The sequence below is a fragment of the Rhipicephalus sanguineus genome, chromosome 6 (assembly GCF_013339695.2).
Source record: "Rhipicephalus sanguineus isolate Rsan-2018 chromosome 6, BIME_Rsan_1.4, whole genome shotgun sequence".
Classification (NCBI taxonomy): domain Eukaryota; kingdom Metazoa; phylum Arthropoda; class Arachnida; order Ixodida; family Ixodidae; genus Rhipicephalus; species Rhipicephalus sanguineus.
In genome coordinates this window covers 46,476,398-46,495,270 of record NC_051181.1, presented here as the reverse complement: position 1 = coordinate 46,495,270, position 18,873 = coordinate 46,476,398, and the positions used below count along the sequence as shown (strand labels likewise).

General features: G+C 45.0%; 1 protein-coding gene across 1 annotated transcript in view; it reads right to left on the bottom strand.

Moving 5' to 3' along the window:
* Window positions 1–1,748: 1,748 nt before the first annotated feature.
* The window catches only part of LOC119395750 (glutamate receptor ionotropic, kainate 2), a 44,052-nt gene continuing 26,927 nt past the window's right edge, over window positions 1,749–18,873 (bottom strand). Inside the window, exons 9-16 of the mRNA XM_049416764.1 lie at window positions 17,046–17,150; window positions 16,684–16,797; window positions 15,219–15,428; window positions 13,840–14,400; window positions 12,760–12,985; window positions 10,529–10,800; window positions 9,447–9,679; window positions 1,749–5,635 (exon numbers count right to left, since the gene is read on the bottom strand). Of these exons, the coding sequence (XP_049272721.1) occupies window positions 9,497–9,679; window positions 10,529–10,800; window positions 12,760–12,985; window positions 13,840–14,400; window positions 15,219–15,428; window positions 16,684–16,797; window positions 17,046–17,150 (1,671 nt within the window). The 3' untranslated portion in view covers window positions 1,749–5,635; window positions 9,447–9,496. The remainder of the gene's footprint in view (window positions 5,636–9,446; window positions 9,680–10,528; window positions 10,801–12,759; window positions 12,986–13,839; window positions 14,401–15,218; window positions 15,429–16,683; window positions 16,798–17,045; window positions 17,151–18,873) is intronic.

Genomic DNA, 18,873 nt, shown 5'->3' with positions numbered 1-18,873 from the left:
CATTTCACCGATCACAAGTGATAATGAAGGGACCACGTAAACCAACAGTACAATAAAGGTTTGATGTTTAATATACACACGATGTTTCACACTCTTTATATTATGTACTGGGCGCATTTCACGTAAGAGTTTCACGGTTTACAGATGATTCCCTCCGTATCTTCGCCCCACTCATCATCATTCACCCCGTGGATATGCTGTGATTTTTTCCCCTCGTTCTTGTCGCTGTAGCATAACGTCTAATGCCTTGTAATAAATTACACATTTGACGCAGATAGCCTAAATTACGTGGCTCCAAGTGATCCTTAGGACTTGTTTTACCGGTTCAATTTGCACCTCCACCAAATGTCACGAAGCGTGCTGGGTGGCCAAGTCCTCAGACGGTAGAGCCGAGCAGCGAGAGATGACACTCGGGACGACACCGAAACGTAGCTTTTATGAATAACCCGTCGTCGTCTTCCCCTTCCATGCCATATCCCCACTACCCCCATTATTTCCAGTACAATGCAAAATCTCCGAAACCGTTTCAGAGTCCCTTTAAGTGCAACACAGGGGTCGTTTATTGCTTCCTGCTGTCTTGTGACAAATGCTGATAGGAACAATGGGAACTGCAAAGCCATGCTACCAAGATGAATTGCATAAATCTGCATTGCATTACACGCATCACGCAATGCATTCCCGGCCGTCGCCATGGGTAGGCCGAGGTTGCAGGGCACAGCAGAAGAAGAGGCTGCAGTACGCAAATTAAGCGCGAGCGCGATCGCGCCCTTAGCTAGATCATGCTAGATCACGACTCATGCTAGATCATGCTAGATCGCTACTCGTTGAAACTGAAGACGCTACAGAGACCCACGACGCAACACCGTTCCTGCATTGATATCACGTTTGCGTGCAGGCTGTGCCATATTACGATGGCAGTACTTCGGACCATCTACCACCGCGATCACAAGGCAACACTGTGCAAGTGTAGCGCCGTCTGTGAAAGCGTTAGTGTGCATGTAATCACGTTATCTAAAATAAAAGCTATGCAACAAAACGAAATGTGTCTTTACTGAATTCGAACGTTCAAAAAATGCAATCCTAAACAAGCAATGAAATCATATATGCATTGCATCGGGTCGCTCAGCATTTCTTGGCTTCGTTGCGGGATCGTTGGCTTTCGATTTTGACTTTGATTCAGTTTTCATGCGAGAAACCTTCACGTTCAACCACTTTTCTTTAAGAAAGGAGCTTTGAGTTCTTTTTCCATACTCACCTGATGACGAGGTGACGTTTGCGTTGCTGTCTCACCATTTTAGCTGCTTCTCAGACACCGTACAAATGCGAATGAATGGCACACAAAGAATTTCAGTAAGACTGTTGTCGTTCACCGTCATTCAAATAAGATAAATAGGCAAATTGTAGAAGCGTCTGAAATAACCAGGGCAAGTAATAAATGCGTCTGTATGGCGTCCTTAGTTTTAAGAGCTTGATTGTTTTGTTTTTTTTTTGCATATGTGACGCATGGCTGTTTACGTTCTTTCTCTCTGTCTTTCCTTTTGAAATTTCAGATGTGTGCTTATATATGCTCGCACTCTGCAATAAAGCCTTAGGGGAAAGTTAGCGCTCGTCCTGTCTTGACCTTGCCTTGATCCTTTCTTGACCCTGCCCGATGCTCATCTTTTTTTCTTTTTGCGCTATGGTTGTGCAGTACGATGAACAACCAACGCGCAAAAAACTTCCCCCAAAGAAACGACTGCTTATTCAAATTGGAGTGAACGAAAAACTTTATTTACAGGCAAATGCAAAGGAATGTGAACACATACAGCAAGCATTGCCTTCGAACAATGAAACAGTTGAGTGCGATGTCTTAATGAATGCGCCAAACCTCAAGGATAAACAAGGCTCCTCATGTAACAACGTCGTATCAGTTCCCGCATAAATACCCATAACTAGAAAAAACATGGTCGTACAGTCCAGCGTGGATCCACAAGCACCAACAGCTGCCTTACATCCACAAGCTGCTGCCCAGCTGCCAGTAATCCTTGTTTTCGAGAACACTTCAGAAAAGAAAACACACAGGTGTGCTTCCAGGTAAGAGCACTAGCACCATACTCGGTGCAACTTGAAGCTAGCAGTAGGCTGCTGAATATGAGGGAAAGACAACAACATAGGTTATGGGCATCGCGTCGTGGTTCTTCCATATGGCGGACATAATGTCAGTTGAAGACATCGTTACCAGACTCCAGGCTTCCTTTCAGGACAAACATGAAAGTGTAACATCATACGAGCAAGGAAAACATACTAACGCTGATGCCCAAAGGCGTTGAATTCACTGAAATGACGCTGCTGCTCGTTTACCTTCGTTTTCGAACGTGGAGAATTCACACAAATGAAAGCACTCCGACACTGTGCACACTTTTCGGGGCTATAACTTGTCTCTGAGGCCTCGTACATCTGGTGTGACCGAACCCAGTCGTTCTCACTATTTGTCATGGTTACATTTAGCCATGATAAGTTCATGGGAACGCAAGCTACGGGACATTCACAATAATGAAGTGTAACTCGTACCTCTCCAGTGTTATTTGTGCCTTTTAGGAAGGTTCAGGAACGAGCAGTTAGACATATAAAAAAAATTGCCGCCTGATCACCCATTTTTACGAATGCAATGATGGTTGAAGGAACATACGGATATCGTAGATATCGTTGTGTCGCGAAATATTTCCAAAATGCAGTCCTAGTATTATGCCGCGGAGAAATTTCGCCGGGTATTAAGAACACTTTCCAGCCTCAAAAGCAGTAGCTAAAAACACAAGTAAGCACAGATTTTCTTATAGCCGCAGCAATTAGGACACAGAGCTTCAAAGAAGCATTTTTGTTATTGCTCCATGTAGTGGTACAACCTGTTACGATCAACCATGTAGGCACCTCAATGCCTTGAACTTCGACGAAATATGTCGGAAAATCAATAAATTGTTACAAAGAAATTTAACATCAGCACTCATTGAACAAGGACGATTGTGTAGAAAATATACAACTGTAAATAAGTAACAGTACCTACATTGCGAGACGACTGAATTATTATCACGTTGTTGCTTGAATGAAACTTACACTTTACCCCAGTCGAACGTCGCGAATAGCTATGCTTCCGCTGACAAGAGAAGGACAGTCCACAGACGAAAAAACAAGAAAAACGTAATTAGAGGCTAAGAAAATGTGCCAAAATATATATGAATGAAAGTGGCAGCTTTCACCCCACATTTTTTTTTTATTTGTCACGGGACGCATCCCCAAATATTTTTGTAATGCTTAACTTGAGCAATGTCAGTGCTTAGTATGAACACAGACAGCACCTTCTGTACTTTCTTGATGAACGGCGATCATAACGGCTTTGTGTGAAACTCGAGTAACACGAACAAGCTCGATAAGGTACATAAATGCGGCTACGCTCGAACTATTACACGTAGCAATAATTTTTTTATATTTTTCGGAATGTAAATCAAAAGTACGATACGAAACCGCGACGCTTCTGATGATAAATTGGCCACTTTGAGACTCGGCGTGCTTTTAGACCTATGGTGTTCTCTGACTCGGAGTTTCTGTACTTTTTAACTCATTGTCAAACCTTTGTCAGACCACTTCCATTTGCAAAGTCAAGATCGGAATTTGTGTTCTAACATCAAGCTTGTGTGTCACTTGACCCTTAAAAACATAAGCAAGCGCCATGAGGTGTCGTGTCGTCTTTCTTGCGTTCGTGCTGAGACGAATCTAAAGCTTAGTCTGCCTGTGCCGTAAGGTTCTTTTTTGTTCAAGCGAGTTATGGAAAAAATAACTTCCACGTGATGTTAAAAGGGCATCAACGCGACTGGGCGGCTAATAGCTTGTAGACGTCATTTACGCATATATGTAAGGGACCGGTCTATTCACGCTATTTCGTAAAGTTGATGCATCTTGCGTTCAATAACATACCTACCCAAAAAAGTAAACTAAAATGAATCGATACGTTAAAGAAAGTAAACTGCAACAGCTTAACGCCGATACAACACTTCATTTGGCAAGGGCCAGTCATCATAGCTTTTTTTCAGGGCCTCATCTATCACAGGCGAAGTCACTTAAACGAAAGTGAAAACAAAGCTTTTAAAATGCTCATTTTATGAGCGCAGCACTTCATTGTACTGTGTCTCAGCTCTACAAGCAAAAAACGACAAAATGCTGCCTCACGAAATATATTGTACTTAATGAGCGATTGAAAGAGAGATCATGCAGCACAACCTGATGGCATATAGCCGAGACATAAAAATGACCATGCGTGATTGGTCAAACAGTCCTCCAGTGTACATTTTCGAGAAAGAAGCACCCCTATGAACAATGACGGGCTCTTATCACGTGCTCGTACACAACTGCAAAGATGCTGCCTCAACACTCCAAGTACATTTGTCGTATGTACGCCGAAGCTAACTCATCTGTCAAACTCTCCGGCTGTGCGTGTACCATTCCACTGGTGCGTGCGAAGACAGTTAATTTGCCCTGTCATCCCTCCTTTTTTTAAAACAAAGGTCTCAATTGACTTCACCTTCAAGAAGGCATGCAATAATTAATTATAATCAATGTTTTCGGAAGAACAAAGCACCACTCGTGTTTTTTTTCTGCATTGCAAGCTTCCTTTGATTGGGCGACAGCAACTGCTACTTCTCGCAAAAAATAAAGATAAAAACTCACCGGGAAATGTTTTCGGAAACATCATCAAACGAAAAACTTGTCACTATCAAATGAACAGGGAATTCCATCGCATACGAGACTTTCCGCTCTTCTTGAAGTCTTAAGTCAGTCACGTAAATATCCTGTTACAAATCCGAGAAACGTGTTTTCCTTTCGTATGTATACAACAGTGATGACAATTAACAATACGCGCTAAATGAAGCAACGCGCTTAAAGTAAGAACAAATGTCTTCGTCAATGGTTCGGCATATTTCCTGGTCAAACAATCTTGGATTTCTGACCTGTTGCTACAGCGCAGGTGGTATCCCTAACATCCAGCACCAATACGTCTTACGCTAAGCGTCTCAAACTGCACGTGCCCATCTGCACGTAGTTCGTTGAACCTGACCAAGGCGGCGAACGCCACGCTGCAAGCGTGAACAGAACTTAACCGTGCAAGTTGATGTCGCCATTCCCGCCATGCTTCCTTTTTGTATCCTGGCATGCAACTCTCGACATCAAATAGTCCGGCCAGTGTGGCGCCTGCCGTATGGGCTAGGATGCTGTAAACGTGTCTTCCGGGATTAAGAACTAGCCTACATAGACATTTTTATAGCGCACCAAAAGTAAGGTATGCTTGAACAGACACTAGCTCTGGACTCAAAACGCCAAAGTCCAACAAAAAGAAGCTAAGCTTCTGGGTGCTCGCTGACAGCTGAAGATACATACATAGTAACTTCAAACTTGGAAGGACATTAGACTACTGCGGCAAGACTTAACAGTGCACAATGATCAACGTCGAGGATAAATGAAAAATAAAGTGCGAGGCGCGCGACAGACCCTAGGAGAGAGAGTGAGAAGGTCGAGGGGCTAACGGTGGCCGCTAGGGCTTCGAGTCTAGACTTCGGTACCGACGGTGTCCTCGGGTCGGTAGCTTCTAGGGGAATCCCGGACAGGGCTGCGGGTAAAGAATACAAGAAATAAGATTCGTCATTCAATCTTTATTTTATGTATTCAGTAAGCACAGCTGCACTAGATCAGTCGCAATACTATACAAGAGTTGGGACTGAGCATTAATTTGCAGTCCCGTACCTCTGCAGCAAAAAAAAAAAAGTATTATAGAGATTTAAAGTGCAAGCATTTCGTCATCTAAAGCGGGAAAATTTGATGCGTGAATTTTCAACTTAAGTGGATTTTGATGAAGTTTTGCAGGGTTTCTGAAAAAGTTCTGCTATCGTATTAGGGATATACTTGAAAGTGGTCTACAATACATCGATGTTGCCCGCTCTGAATGTATAACGAGAACTTTCAAAGAAATGAATATCCACATCTGTTACGTAAATGAACGAACACGTTACCCTGCTCGCTCCGTGGAGAGCAACTTGCCAAAATTGAAAATTATTTTCAATGCTTCAGGTCAATCGGTCGAGCTAACCAATTTTAATGTAGATGAAATCTAGAAGCCTGTAATTTGTCAGTGCCACGCAATACGAATTCGGGGTACGAAAGAACAAAAGATTCAGCGACGATTGCGATACTACCTAATGCGAATTCTGAGCGCAGCTTCCTGTTGGGGCAAGGCAACTGTGTTTGAAATTTTGGCTTTCCGCAAGGTATAGACTACGCCAAAAATAATAATTTTTGTGAAGTAGGACAGCACCCACTACGCCATTATTCGTGTTTCTGTGGATAGGCGAAGTACCCGCTACACATCTGTAAAGTATTATGTGCACTTTGTTGATGCTGCGTGTGGCTGATGACGATGAAGAATTATAGCTGAGCACTTTGCAGTGGGTGGGAAGCATTAAAGCACACATTCGTTGTGCAATTAGCAATTGTGTGATGACTGGTTGTTATTTTATTCTCATGTAACAGGCTATGGAACACGCTATGTTACATAGGTTAACGCGACTCCTTGCCCGACATGACGCCTGTATAGGGTCTTTGTGCAAGTGAGTTTCAAGCACCAGCTCTGTGGTAGATACACAGCACCAGCTTTGAGGCTCTGTGGTTGAATACTCGACTGCCACGCAGAGTGCCCGGGTTCAAATTCCATTCCATCCTTAGTATATTCTCTGATTTTATTTTTTCATGTCTATCGGTTACGCCACCGACGGTGATGACGAAGACGACACCGCTCAACGCAGGAACGGGCGCCTGAGAGCTGCGCTCTAAAAGAATAGCAAACTCACACCACGCACCTCACCAAGCAGCACTCTCTCTATCACATTATGACGGAACCGCTTGGTACAATGAATTCTCACCCATACTAATACGTGCATGTGATCGCAACTTTTGCAATTACTTCATATCTTATAATCCATCTATTCCCCTTCAAGCATTCTCAACGCACCCGTTGTAAACGAGCCCTGCCGATTCCGCAGTCTGATATACGGCGCCATTTAGCAAGAACACTTTGAAACCTTTCTCTTTTTGTATTGTCCCGTGCATTCAACGAATTCATTGCGAACATTTTGATACGCTTTGCTCCGTTCTCTCGCAGTTGTGCGTACGCCTCGGATCCTAGGCATCGGTAAGCCAATGAGGGAGATTCGTGAATTCTCTATGCATTGTGTTTCCTTATAAGAGCCTACACCATCTTTCGCACTATTTCGCAATGAAATGACACTTCCTTTTGCGCATGTGTGCCTTCGTAATTTGCCATCTCTGCTATGCATGCCGGATATTCATACTTGATGCGAGTGTGTGCGTACACGCTATTCCTTGATAAGTTTGTACAGCAGTCAGAAAATTTTAACGGGACAGCGTTAACAATTTTGTGGCTGCGCCTATTCCCAACGTTTGTATGCTAACGATGACTTCAAATTCAAATTTTGGCTCTCTCTGAGCACTTCTGGACAGCTAACGCCACCCAAAGGGGAAAACAGCATGTTTTTTTATGACTTTCGCTTGTGAGTTTCTTTTTTCCCCAGCGGGGAGATTTTTAAAGTTCGTTCGCAGTCGGGTAGGCGAGCGCTAGTTGCTTCGGACATGGCGTCGACGTCGTTCGTGGGTGCTCCACGGAAACGGCGAAATTTGACAAATTCCGAGGAATCTGAGCGGGAATTTCTGAACGATGGTAGTAGCACAGACACGGAAGACGACTTCGATCCGTAATGCGGTCCGTAATCCGTAGTACGGTCGGCGAAAGCGCATCAAACTGCGCCCTAACATCAGCAGGTATCCGCCGGTAAGTTTCGCCCTCTACTCGGGCTGTTTTATCTTTGCCGCGCGTCGATGTAAACGGATCCGGTACGTTCCAAGGGTGTCAACTTCACTCAGGCGGGAGCATTAGGCGCCGGCGGCAGAAAGAGCAGAGTTCTCTCCGCGAAGACGGCGCGGAGTGGACCTTGACCTAGCGCTCCGCAGTGCCGCGCGGCGGCTTCTTCGTGTTGTTTTTCACCGCAGAAGTCTTCAGAGTGATATGAAACCACACAGATAAGTATGCGTGGACGCATATTTTCGAAAATAAAATGCACAGTGATTTTTGTTTCACCGCGTCGACAAACTGCTTGTCGCGATGGCTTGAGAGGCACTAGTGCTTATATTTTTGTATGTATGTGAATAGCCTTTGTACTTACAGAGCTTATATTTGCACTACTATTCTGTAAGGACTTTGCGTTCAATGTATATTTCGATTTTTATTTATGTTTACCCTGTGCAGTGTAGCATTGATGTATTCATGAATTTTTTCTTCTTTTTTGATGCATTTTTGTTTGATAATTTTTTATAATATTTGTAATAAACTTGGTTTTTGAAATTTATTAATACTGTTAGAAAGACCAATTCTTCTATTTTATATCCTACACTTAAGCTTCATATTAATTTCTGTGGCAGGAAAAAAAATGTTTCCTGGACTACCCAAAAACAACCGATTTTTCAACGGTCATAAAAATGTTAAAGAGCCCGTGTCGCAGAAATTTCGGCGTCGGTATCGGTGTCGTTGCTGGTGAGCGAAAAATCGTGATTGTCCGTGACCTAAAAATTGCCATGGAGGTGGAATCGAACCCGAGCCTGCGGCATGGCAAGCAGGCGTTCTACCACAGAGTCACACCAATGCTTGGAACTGCACTGAAAGTAACTTTCATGCTTCACAAACATACGAGTCATGTGTGCAGGCGTCACAGCACGAGATGTAATGTCGCAGTAAAACGTTTTACAAGCGTACATTGCCATCGGGCGTGACGCCATGTGAATTGCATAACGAATTGTGGTTTAAAGCCGGCCACCCATTACAAATGGCATGCACGTTAGCGCGCGCATTCTTTTACACACACGTAGTGGGGACACCGTTGTCATAAAAGTGCTGTTTAAGAGGGCGGAAACCTTTGTCTTTACTATAGGTATGTCGTGTGTGTGCGTGCGCGTGTGTATGCGTGTGGCTGGCTGGGCGACTGAACATAGTTACAAGCGAAATGGAGCGCGATGAGGATGGGGCCGAATATCGCTATCGCGTTCAACTCTTAAAGGCGAAGCTTAAGCGTCCCCCAATTATCGATTTACTCTTCGCTATTGTCTTCGAACTTTAAACACCTGTATGAGGGAACCAACACAGATTTTTTAATATATTCCTTTCTGCATCATAAGTTATAAGAGTCTGCGGCTGCCTTGACTATGACTGGTACGTTTGTGCTGCTCCTCCCGAGTTTCTATTCCTCAAACGGCCAAACTGCCGTCAAAACAATATGGTAGATCTTGAGGCTCTCGAAAAAAAAGAAAACGCGAGCCACGGGAACCCAGGGACGTTGAGTGGCCAGTAGTGACCTCACCGGTAGCAGGTGCTGAGCTTGTCTTCGGGCGCGCCCCGGGGCTCGTCCTGTCAGGAGAAGCTGTCCTTGGAGACCACGGCGCCGTAGCCCGTCAAAGGCATGAACGGCAGCCCGTTCTCGCCGCTGCCAGCACCCGGAGGCACCCGGTCGTCGCCCTTGGTGCGCACGGGCTTCTTACCGCCGCAGGTCAGCGTGAACCTCAGCTCGCGGCACAGTTCCATACACACGGGTTCCTGCGAAAACAGTACAGTATGTGTGGGGTGACTGAAGCTTTATGACATGGTCGACAAGAAACAATGCCGTACTCTTGTGGTAGTATTGATGATGACCTCACTCTGTTTCTCTTTCTGTTGCGACACACCGAAGACTATGACGCAACTTTCTGAAAGTCGTGCATATTTTTATACATGCACACTGCAGCCTCAGCGAGGCTGCATAAGTTCATAAACGACAGATCTTTCTCACATTCTGCTTTAAGCATTGAGCGACCATTACCTGTTTCCTTTTATACAGGGCGTACTTGCTATATTATCGTGATTGTATTTTCGCAAATAACCATAGTTAATCCTAGACTATCACAAAGGAAGCTAAAATTTATTCCAAGATATGCCAAAGCAGAAGGCGTCACAGAAGCGAGTCGTTGTCGGTCTATTGGCTGATAAAGACGGACGAAAACTACGAAAGTCTGACGTGCCACACTGTCAGGTCAAGCATGTTCGCTATCATTATTGTTGTCAGTCCATATAGGCACAAGCGATCAATATCTATCTATCTATCTATCTATCTATCTATCTATCTATCTATCTATCTATCTATCTATCTATCTATCTATCTATCTATCTATCTATCTATCTATCTATCTATCTATCTATCTATCTATCTATCTATCTATCTATATGTCTGTCTGTCTGTCTGTCTGTCTGTCTGTCTGTCTGTCTGTCTGTCTGTCTGTCTGTCTGTCTGTCTGTCTGTCTGTTAGTGGTGTTGCATAGCCTTTTTATCCCTTCATGCAGTTTCCCCAACTAAAAGGATTTTTGAGACTGACATATTAACTATCGCGGCAGCAGTGTTCCTCTACGTACCCTTTCTTCGGGCAGCGCCTTGCGAGAGCGCCATATGAACTCGACGACTGCCGTGATGCAGGCGATGCAGGAGCCGGTCAACAGGACGACGAAGACGCCGCCCACGTTGGCCAGGCCCAGGGCCGAGGTGCCCTTGGACGCGCTTGCCTCCTCCTTCGGGCACTTCTTGACGATGTGCCGCTTCTTCCACCAACGCTCCTTGAGCACGTGCAGGGTGCCACTCTCCTGTAGCTGCAGGATCGCCTGGGACAGCATCGTACGGTACGGGGACCCTGCGCGATAGACGCAATACACGCCTCACTGCAGGAAGCCTATTAGTGTTTTTCAGGAATATTTGTCAGAAACTGTAAGGCCGATGTTCAAATCATTTCTAAAAGGAGCACATGATGTTATAAGGAAGCCAGGAAATATTGTATACAGATTTCGTGAAAGAGTGAACACAAGACTACAAATATCTAGCTTTTACTCAAACCAAATTATTTGGCAGCAGATGCCTCTCCATGCTACCACTTCAACGAAGCTACTGTAAAAAGCACCAGCTCGAAGGCACCCTAGAATCTTTGAAAGCAATGAAAGTGGTGTTCGCAGCATAAATAAGAAAACACGCACTTGCACCCATCTGACAAAAAAAAAAGACAACCTGGAACGAATAAAAATGCCCAATTCAGAAATTGTTTGCAAGGATGCACTTACAAAAGAACTAGAATGAGGCAACCACCAAAAAAATTATGGAACTAGAAATCTGCAGCAGATAATGAATCTGGCATTGCATTTACACAAGCAATAAGAAGGGGGTAGAACTCTCGTTTTCATGAATGCCGAGGTTTTGGAAACGCATGAAGCTGGCTACGTGGAACCATTCTCTAGGAAAAAGCTTTTCTTGGGCTAAAGAACGGCGAGGACCTACGAGAGCACCCTCCGTTTTTTTTTTCCGGCTGAAATAATTGAGGCGTAAAGCCTACGTTATTTCTCCAAACTCCCGTGAGCATGCTGGGATCACCAGAAGCACCATGTGTTTCTTAAATCTGTACTATAAATGTCATATTTGTGATGTGCTCTCTACTTCTCTTCCTTCGTACTTCCTGCAGTTTGCGATTCGCTACTGTCGCTGTTTTATGCCAGTACTTCTTTACTTCGCGGTGATACGATCTCGTCTGTAGCTGGGGCAGGTTTCACCACTCAAAGTAATAAACGACGCTAAAAGAGGGTTTCCTAACAGAAAAAAAAAGCAATAACCTTTTAAAATTTGCAAGTTGCTCATTTTTGTGGTCTCTTTCATAAATTTGTCACACATCATTATAACGGTCTCAAAGCCATTTGCTTGCATGCAGAACGCACTTCTTACACGAGAGCGCGTTCCTTTATTTTAAGGCTTCGGCCCTTTTTCAATTAAGGATGAACGCCAAGGGAGAAAGCCGCGAAATCAAGAAACATTGTCGTGTGCAAGAGGGTCCACTTCATCATGAGCGGGTGTCATACACGGCTGTTGGTTCTTGGATTAGAGTAATATATTTGCACACATGTGCTATAAAAACTAGGTCCGCTGCTGTAAACCAGAAAGGGTGCGAATGGAAACTGTTAGGAAGCGGGACAATATAAACTAAAAGAATAAAATTCAACCAGCTCCGCTTCATCGACGAAACAGCGAAGCTGGTGGCGTTCCCTTCGTCAGGCAAACGCATTTATACGTTTTGCAAGTCTTTCAGATATATGCTCTTTAATAAACACTCTTTGTTAAGCTTTGAGGTGGTAGTATAGCCACCATCATTTATAACCACAAAGTAGCTAGTGACACTGGTGTGACTGCGGTAACGCGCACGCCATTTGTAGGGCTAATTGTTGCCTTCTTCCTTTTTAGTGAAAGTTGTGTGTAGTGGGATTTGCCCAATTTCTGTGGCACATACGCGTTTATGATTATGATAGTTTTCTGATAGGCCACACAGATTTCTGTAGCACATATTCGTTTGTTGGGCTAACTGTTGCCTTCATGTTTAGTGCACCAATGGTGAGCAGTGGGATTTACCCAATGTCTGTGGCGCATACCCGCTTATGATGCCCACAAACGTCACCACGAATCCCGGACATGAAAGGCTCGACCAAAACCAGCTTCGCCGTTAAGTGAACGATGCCCAGAAGTGGTGGCCCAGTCTGGATGGAGTGCCGAGAATTGGTTTCAATGCTTAACATTTCAGAGCCACATGGGGCTGACGACACGCGGTGGGTATGCTCACCAGGCGGCGTGGCAATGCCGTAGCCCTTGTTGTCCAGAAGCGAGCCGATCTGGGTGAGATCGCAGTTCCTCTCGATGGCGTACTCGATGGAGGTGGACTCCATCAGGTAGGCGTACTTTCCGCGGCGCACTCGTTCGATGCCCTTGTAGTTGGATTCGGTAAACACGCTGGGCCGTGCGGCCTGCATCACGTGCCACATTTTCTTGTAGGTGGGAAACTCGGATTCCTGCAAAGAAAAAGAAAAGGAGGATGTGTGTTAAACATTTGTATCGGCCATCCAGCGAGCCGAGGAAGCCGCCAAGGGCCGGCAACCCTTGGCCGAAGCCTAGGCGGGATCCAGGCCTATCCCACCAATTCGCAGGGCAATCAATAAAGTTAATTGATTTGATCTGAGTACATGACATCGCGCTATGTATGTGGAAAGCGGGATTGGGGTTTGATAAATACATTAGATATATTGTCCAGTAACATGTGGTCTTACAAATGCTTGGCTTTGGGAAAACGGTATTTTGGCCACGACCTGCTGGACTAGACAAACAAAGTCATTGACTTAGCAACATGAACCGGAGGTACTCATGAGTATCAGCGTGACGTCCGCAACAGTCCATACATGTGTACTGATTCTAGTGAGGTTGCCTCTATACGATCGCCATTCGTCAGCAGTGCGTCCCCTCGACAGTTTAACTTTGATTTTTATAGGTAGAAGCCCATTCCTTAAAGTAAGGACGTGGGCCGTTTTTGAAACATGCAACTTCAGCAGGTTAAACAAGCTAGAGTGCATGTAGAGCTGAGATCAAGGTCGGTGCCCCAAAAGGCTAAAGGGCATTGAGCAGGAGCCTTGATAATGCAAAAAATTTATTTTTTGAATAAAAACGAGCAAATTGAATATGTGAGCAGCGTCAGTAAGGTAACATTAACTGACGATGCTACGATAAAACCGCGGAGGTAACAGGTTTAATATAGAGCATACAACAAAAGAAAGAAAGAAAAACAAAAAGGAGAAATGAAATTGTATGCATGCGTGAGTAACATTTAAAAAGTATGTAACTAACAGCGACTGCAAAGTGTACACATACGTACCTTAAAGAAGGCCTGGGTGGATCCAGACTGCAGGCACCCATACTGGATGCTGGTCTGCTTAGCCAGGTCCTCGACGCTTTCGATTGGAGACACGAGTCGTTCGACGGTCAGGAAGGCGGCCAAATTGGCCGTGTACGATGATACCATGATGAGCGTAAAGAACCACCACATGCCGGCCGCGACTCTGGTCGACAGCGCACGTGGGGTCACGTCGCACCCTTGCTGCATCAGGCAGCCGATGGTGAACCACAGGGTGTTCCATATGGTGAACCGGTTCTCTAGCTCGGCGGGCCTAGGGTCGCACGGATGTGGGTTCACCCACTCGTACGGGCTGAACCGCGCCACCACAAAGAGAAAGAGGGAGACGCCCAGAAAGGCCGTGGACATGTATATCCACACCTCCAGGGACAGCGGTGCCAGGAAGGAAAAGAGCCAGGGAGGCTTCTTGTCCGCTTTCTTGTAGAGAATGCTGATGCCCAGGTTCATGAACGGCATCGTGAAGTCTACCACTTCCTCGCGTACGTACGTGATGGTCAAGTCGGCGATGGCCAGGTCTGCTTTCTGCGAAAGGGCAAGCGTCGGGGGACGTTACACAAGTAAAATGTAAGGCATATTCAACAGCTTCATGCTGAAGGTAAAGCCATACGCGTTCCATTGTATTCACTGCAGAGCAATGCATTACAGTGTATTTTGACTGTCGTATTACAGCTTATCCGCTCACGTGCATCATCAGCGCGCTAACGAGAACCACAGCAAAATAAAAAGATGCCGGGAAAGCTTACACTCGACATAATCCCGTTCCTTTTTTTCTAGCAGCTGTTATTGGAGGATGACGAATGAAACATTTGCAGTCGACTGTGTTAGTAGCAATGAAAAGAAACATTAAACGCCAGAAATTCGTCGGGAGGCGAACTAGACAACCATAACGGGAGGAGTTCGAAAACGCGTGAGGATAAAGCCCTTAGGTAACCACTGATAGCCTTCGCAATTGATGACATTACTCTCAGTTATATCCTTTTCTGGTACTGCCCTTCCGCATATTTTCCTTTACTATTGTACACCTACCAAGAGTGCGCTCTTCATTTATTTATTATGTTTTTAGAAGCACAGCACGCGATAAACATATGGCTTGTCATTTGTCATGTTATTTTTTTTCTTCCCTTATTTGGTCCAGAGCTTCATCTTAAGATCTATGACCTATCCCCTCGTAGCTAGTGCGAAGCAGTTTTTGCGAATGTGCCAAGTACGCTCAGAGAATACAGTCAAAACACTCAAATAAACACGGTCATCGTGTGACACATAGGAAGCGATAAGCATCCGTAAGCCGGCGGAAGAGCAGAACGTGCATTTGGTGTCCAGAATGTACATATTTCACTAACCCCTTGCAGCAGCTCCCCGATCATGCCGTTCCACTCGTTCTTGTCATCACGCCTGCCGTGTGCCTTGTCGGCCACCTCACGTATCTTGTACTTGATGTTGATGTCCGGCAGCTTGGCGATTTCCTCGAGCAGGTCAATGCAATAGCCCTCGTACTTTGCGTTGCCTTCCAGCTCTTGGTGGTTCTCTTTCAGCATTGTGTACGGGGGTTGCTAGGCACGGGAAAGAAAGCTGCTCTTCACTCATCTCTTATGGTACGTACAGCCTTGGACAGGTAGGAGACTATATGAGTAAAATATATGAAATACGCTTCAGCGTCCGCAAACACGTACTGACTTTTTATAAAGGGTGACAGCCTGTTTCTAGAGCAGGACGATGAGGTTGCCTGGACGTACGTTGAAACATGTTTAATAGCTATACAGTTTTTCAGTGCGAGTGCTGCAGGAAGCAGCACGAAGACACGTTTGAATGTAAATTACACCGCAAAATCCTCACGGGTGAGTAATTCTTGACCACACTGGTGTCGTCCAATTAGCAAATTATGCGAAATGGCATGCACATTTGCCATATGGCAGAGAATTCACACTGTGATGTTATGGAATGTCTGTGTTGTTATTTATGAGGCGTACGGGACTGCAACATTACTCTGATACATTGCACTAAAATGACTATCGACCGGCGCAACTTCGCTTGTAAGTTCAATTTATCTGTTTTTGAGCAAGAATGAAAAAAAGGGATCCACATGGAAAATAAGTTAGACCGCAGCATGAATTGGTTTCATATAAAGAGATAAAATGAAGATATCCAGCGTAGGTGCTAAAGGCTTTTTTTAAACCTGAACGCCAATTACCGGATATGTTATTGGATCTTTTCCTGGCGTTATAACTGAAGCCATTCACCGATTTCCAATGAATAAAGCAAACTATCACATATCGCACCACGACTGTCAAATGATATATGATGTACTTAATTTTCACCATGCAAGAAACGATGTCCAACTTCTATTCAAAGCGGAGAATAGCAATACAAATACTCCGACATAACGTTACAAACACGCACGGTTGCTTCACTTTTGTGCGTAGTTGTGCTGCAGGTTTGCTGGAAACAGGACCTTCTATTGAATTTGCGAATAGGCAGAATTATTTCAAACCTCATATTCGCTTTAAAGGACGCCCTATGACGCGGAGCCTGGTTCCGTGTAGTCCGATCAACGACTTACACAATCATGCGTTTTCTTTCCGAGGTTCACTAACTGTCACTATGTTTCCAAACAAATTTTCAAGTAGTAGGAAATTGGTCCAATGCATTATTTGCTTTTATGCAAAATGAAGAAACCATAACGGCAGTCCAGAAATAGAAGGCACCGATGGCCAGAGACATGGCAAAATAAGCACGTTTGTTTTTTCAAAAAATGTTTAATAGAAAAATATGTTGCACTCATACAAATGTAAACAGAAGGAAACGTACCACGAGCGTGGTGACTATAAGCGTCTTGTTCATGAGGTGCAGGCGGGCCTCTTCCAGCTGTCTTGAGTAGTTTGTGGTGATGTTGATGCCGCCATGCATTGTCCACTCGCCGGCCTAGAATGGGCACAGAGATGGAATAGAAAATAGAGAGGTGAGGGCTCGAGGTAAGCATCGCCCAGAAGAGAATTGTTTAAAAAATATCGAGCACTCTTGTTTCGTGATCTCCATGCTATGGCGACAGAGCAATCCCATGAAAATAGATTTGGCATTTATGAACCAGTCACAGGAATTAAGTGATTACCAAAAGGCTCTATAGTACTTCCACATTTCTCTCCGTGTTATGCCTATTGAAATGAACTTACTTCACGGAGTCCATTGTGAGTGATCTCCATTACTGTGAGCCTCATATCTGTCCGGTGGCCATTGGGGTTGAATCTGATGTTACCAGTCAGACCTTGAATGTTAATCTGGAATAAAAGTGAAAACACACGATGTCAGCTACACAATTGGTATCTTTCTTTTTTTTTGTCGTTGAGAAGTGGGTAGGTAGTGGGTACGATTATCACTAATGATGCGCACAACAGGTATGGCTATGTTCAGCCTGTCTAAAACCATGGCGTGAGCCATTGTACATTCCCCAGGTCAATGGCCTGGGATGGCCCCAGGTCAATGGTTATATGACACTCTGATGTTTATTTAGGACATTCCGTGCTGCATCCGCGGTGAACTTTACTTTCGCAAAGTAGCTAAGCAAGAGTCCATAAATAACGACCGGAACAGAGTCGATACGACTCCGTTGGATAACCGTGGAATCGTAACGTACAGTGGCTAGCAAACGTTCGAAGACCATGGCGCCAGCAAAGAATGTATATTTCTTGCGGCACAGTTTGGCATTGTCTCAGTGTATCGTATTGGTCGAATGAGCAAGCTTAGGATGAGCCACTCGATTTTAATTAACAAGGGTAGCGATGCGGGCTTGTTGGTCTGTCATAGTTCTTGGATGTGGGCGCGAAAAGACAAGGACGAAGGGAAGAAGACACACACACTGGCGCTGCGGACAACAAAAAAACGTTTATTTTCAATCACCAAGCCTACTTATATACCTGTTTTTGCACACGACATTCACGTGACCACTAGCATATACCATGAAAAACCAGCAATACAATGAACAACATGACAGGGTTGAAAACCTCCTATGACGAAATTGGCCGCTTCTGTATCACCGGCAATCGGACAGACCTTAACACATGCGCAGGTAGTCTAATTCCTTTTTGCTCAAGGATAGTGACGTTTTGCTAACACAACTTTCGCCAGAATAGTCTATGTGTTCGGTTTCGATAACTAATCTAGTGATTTCGGACTTGTTCTTGTCAACTACAACAGTCTGTTCAAAATGGGGTCGGCACGTGCATTTATAGCAGTGTAGCGCTAAAAACCCGTCAGGGGGCGTCTTGCCCACTTTGTTGCTGTGCTCTCTGAGTCTTTCATTGAGGCAGCGGCCGGTCTGCCCAATGTAAAACCGGCCGCATGACAAAGGAATCCGGTAAACGACGCATGTTTTGCATTGAGCAAAAGGCTTACTGTGCTTCTTCGGGCATATTATAATAACCTTCTTATCGGGGTTAGTTTTCTTGCACAAGTTACCCAGTTTGTATGGGGCGGAAAACAGAACACGAGTGTTAGATTTGCCTGTGTAGTGGAGCAGATGCACTCTCCCGCTCGCGAATAACACCAGATGTGGCTTCTCTGTCACCCCACGTTACCACCTTGTCACCACTCAGCACCAATGACATGCTTTCGGAGCAGCGTAAAGACCCACACCTTGCCTTGTTGCTCGACTACCTTACCGATTCGTCTGCTGTCCCTTCGACGAGAGCGCTACACCGTCAAGCAGTCCACTTTTCCGTGCGAGACAACATTCTGTACCGCCGCAACTACATGCCAGATGGTCGGAAGTGGCTCTTTGCTGTCCCTAGTCATATGCGCTCTGACATCTGCTCGAATTTCCACGCGGATCCCCAAAGTGCTCACACCGGCGCCCTGAAAACCTACGAAAGGCTGCGTCAGCGATATTACTGGCGAGGAATGTATCGCTTTGTGCAGAAATATGTTCAGTCTTGCACTACATGCCAACAAAGCAAGACACCTCCGCGACACCTTACTGGCGCGTTGCAGCCGCTCCCGTGCCCG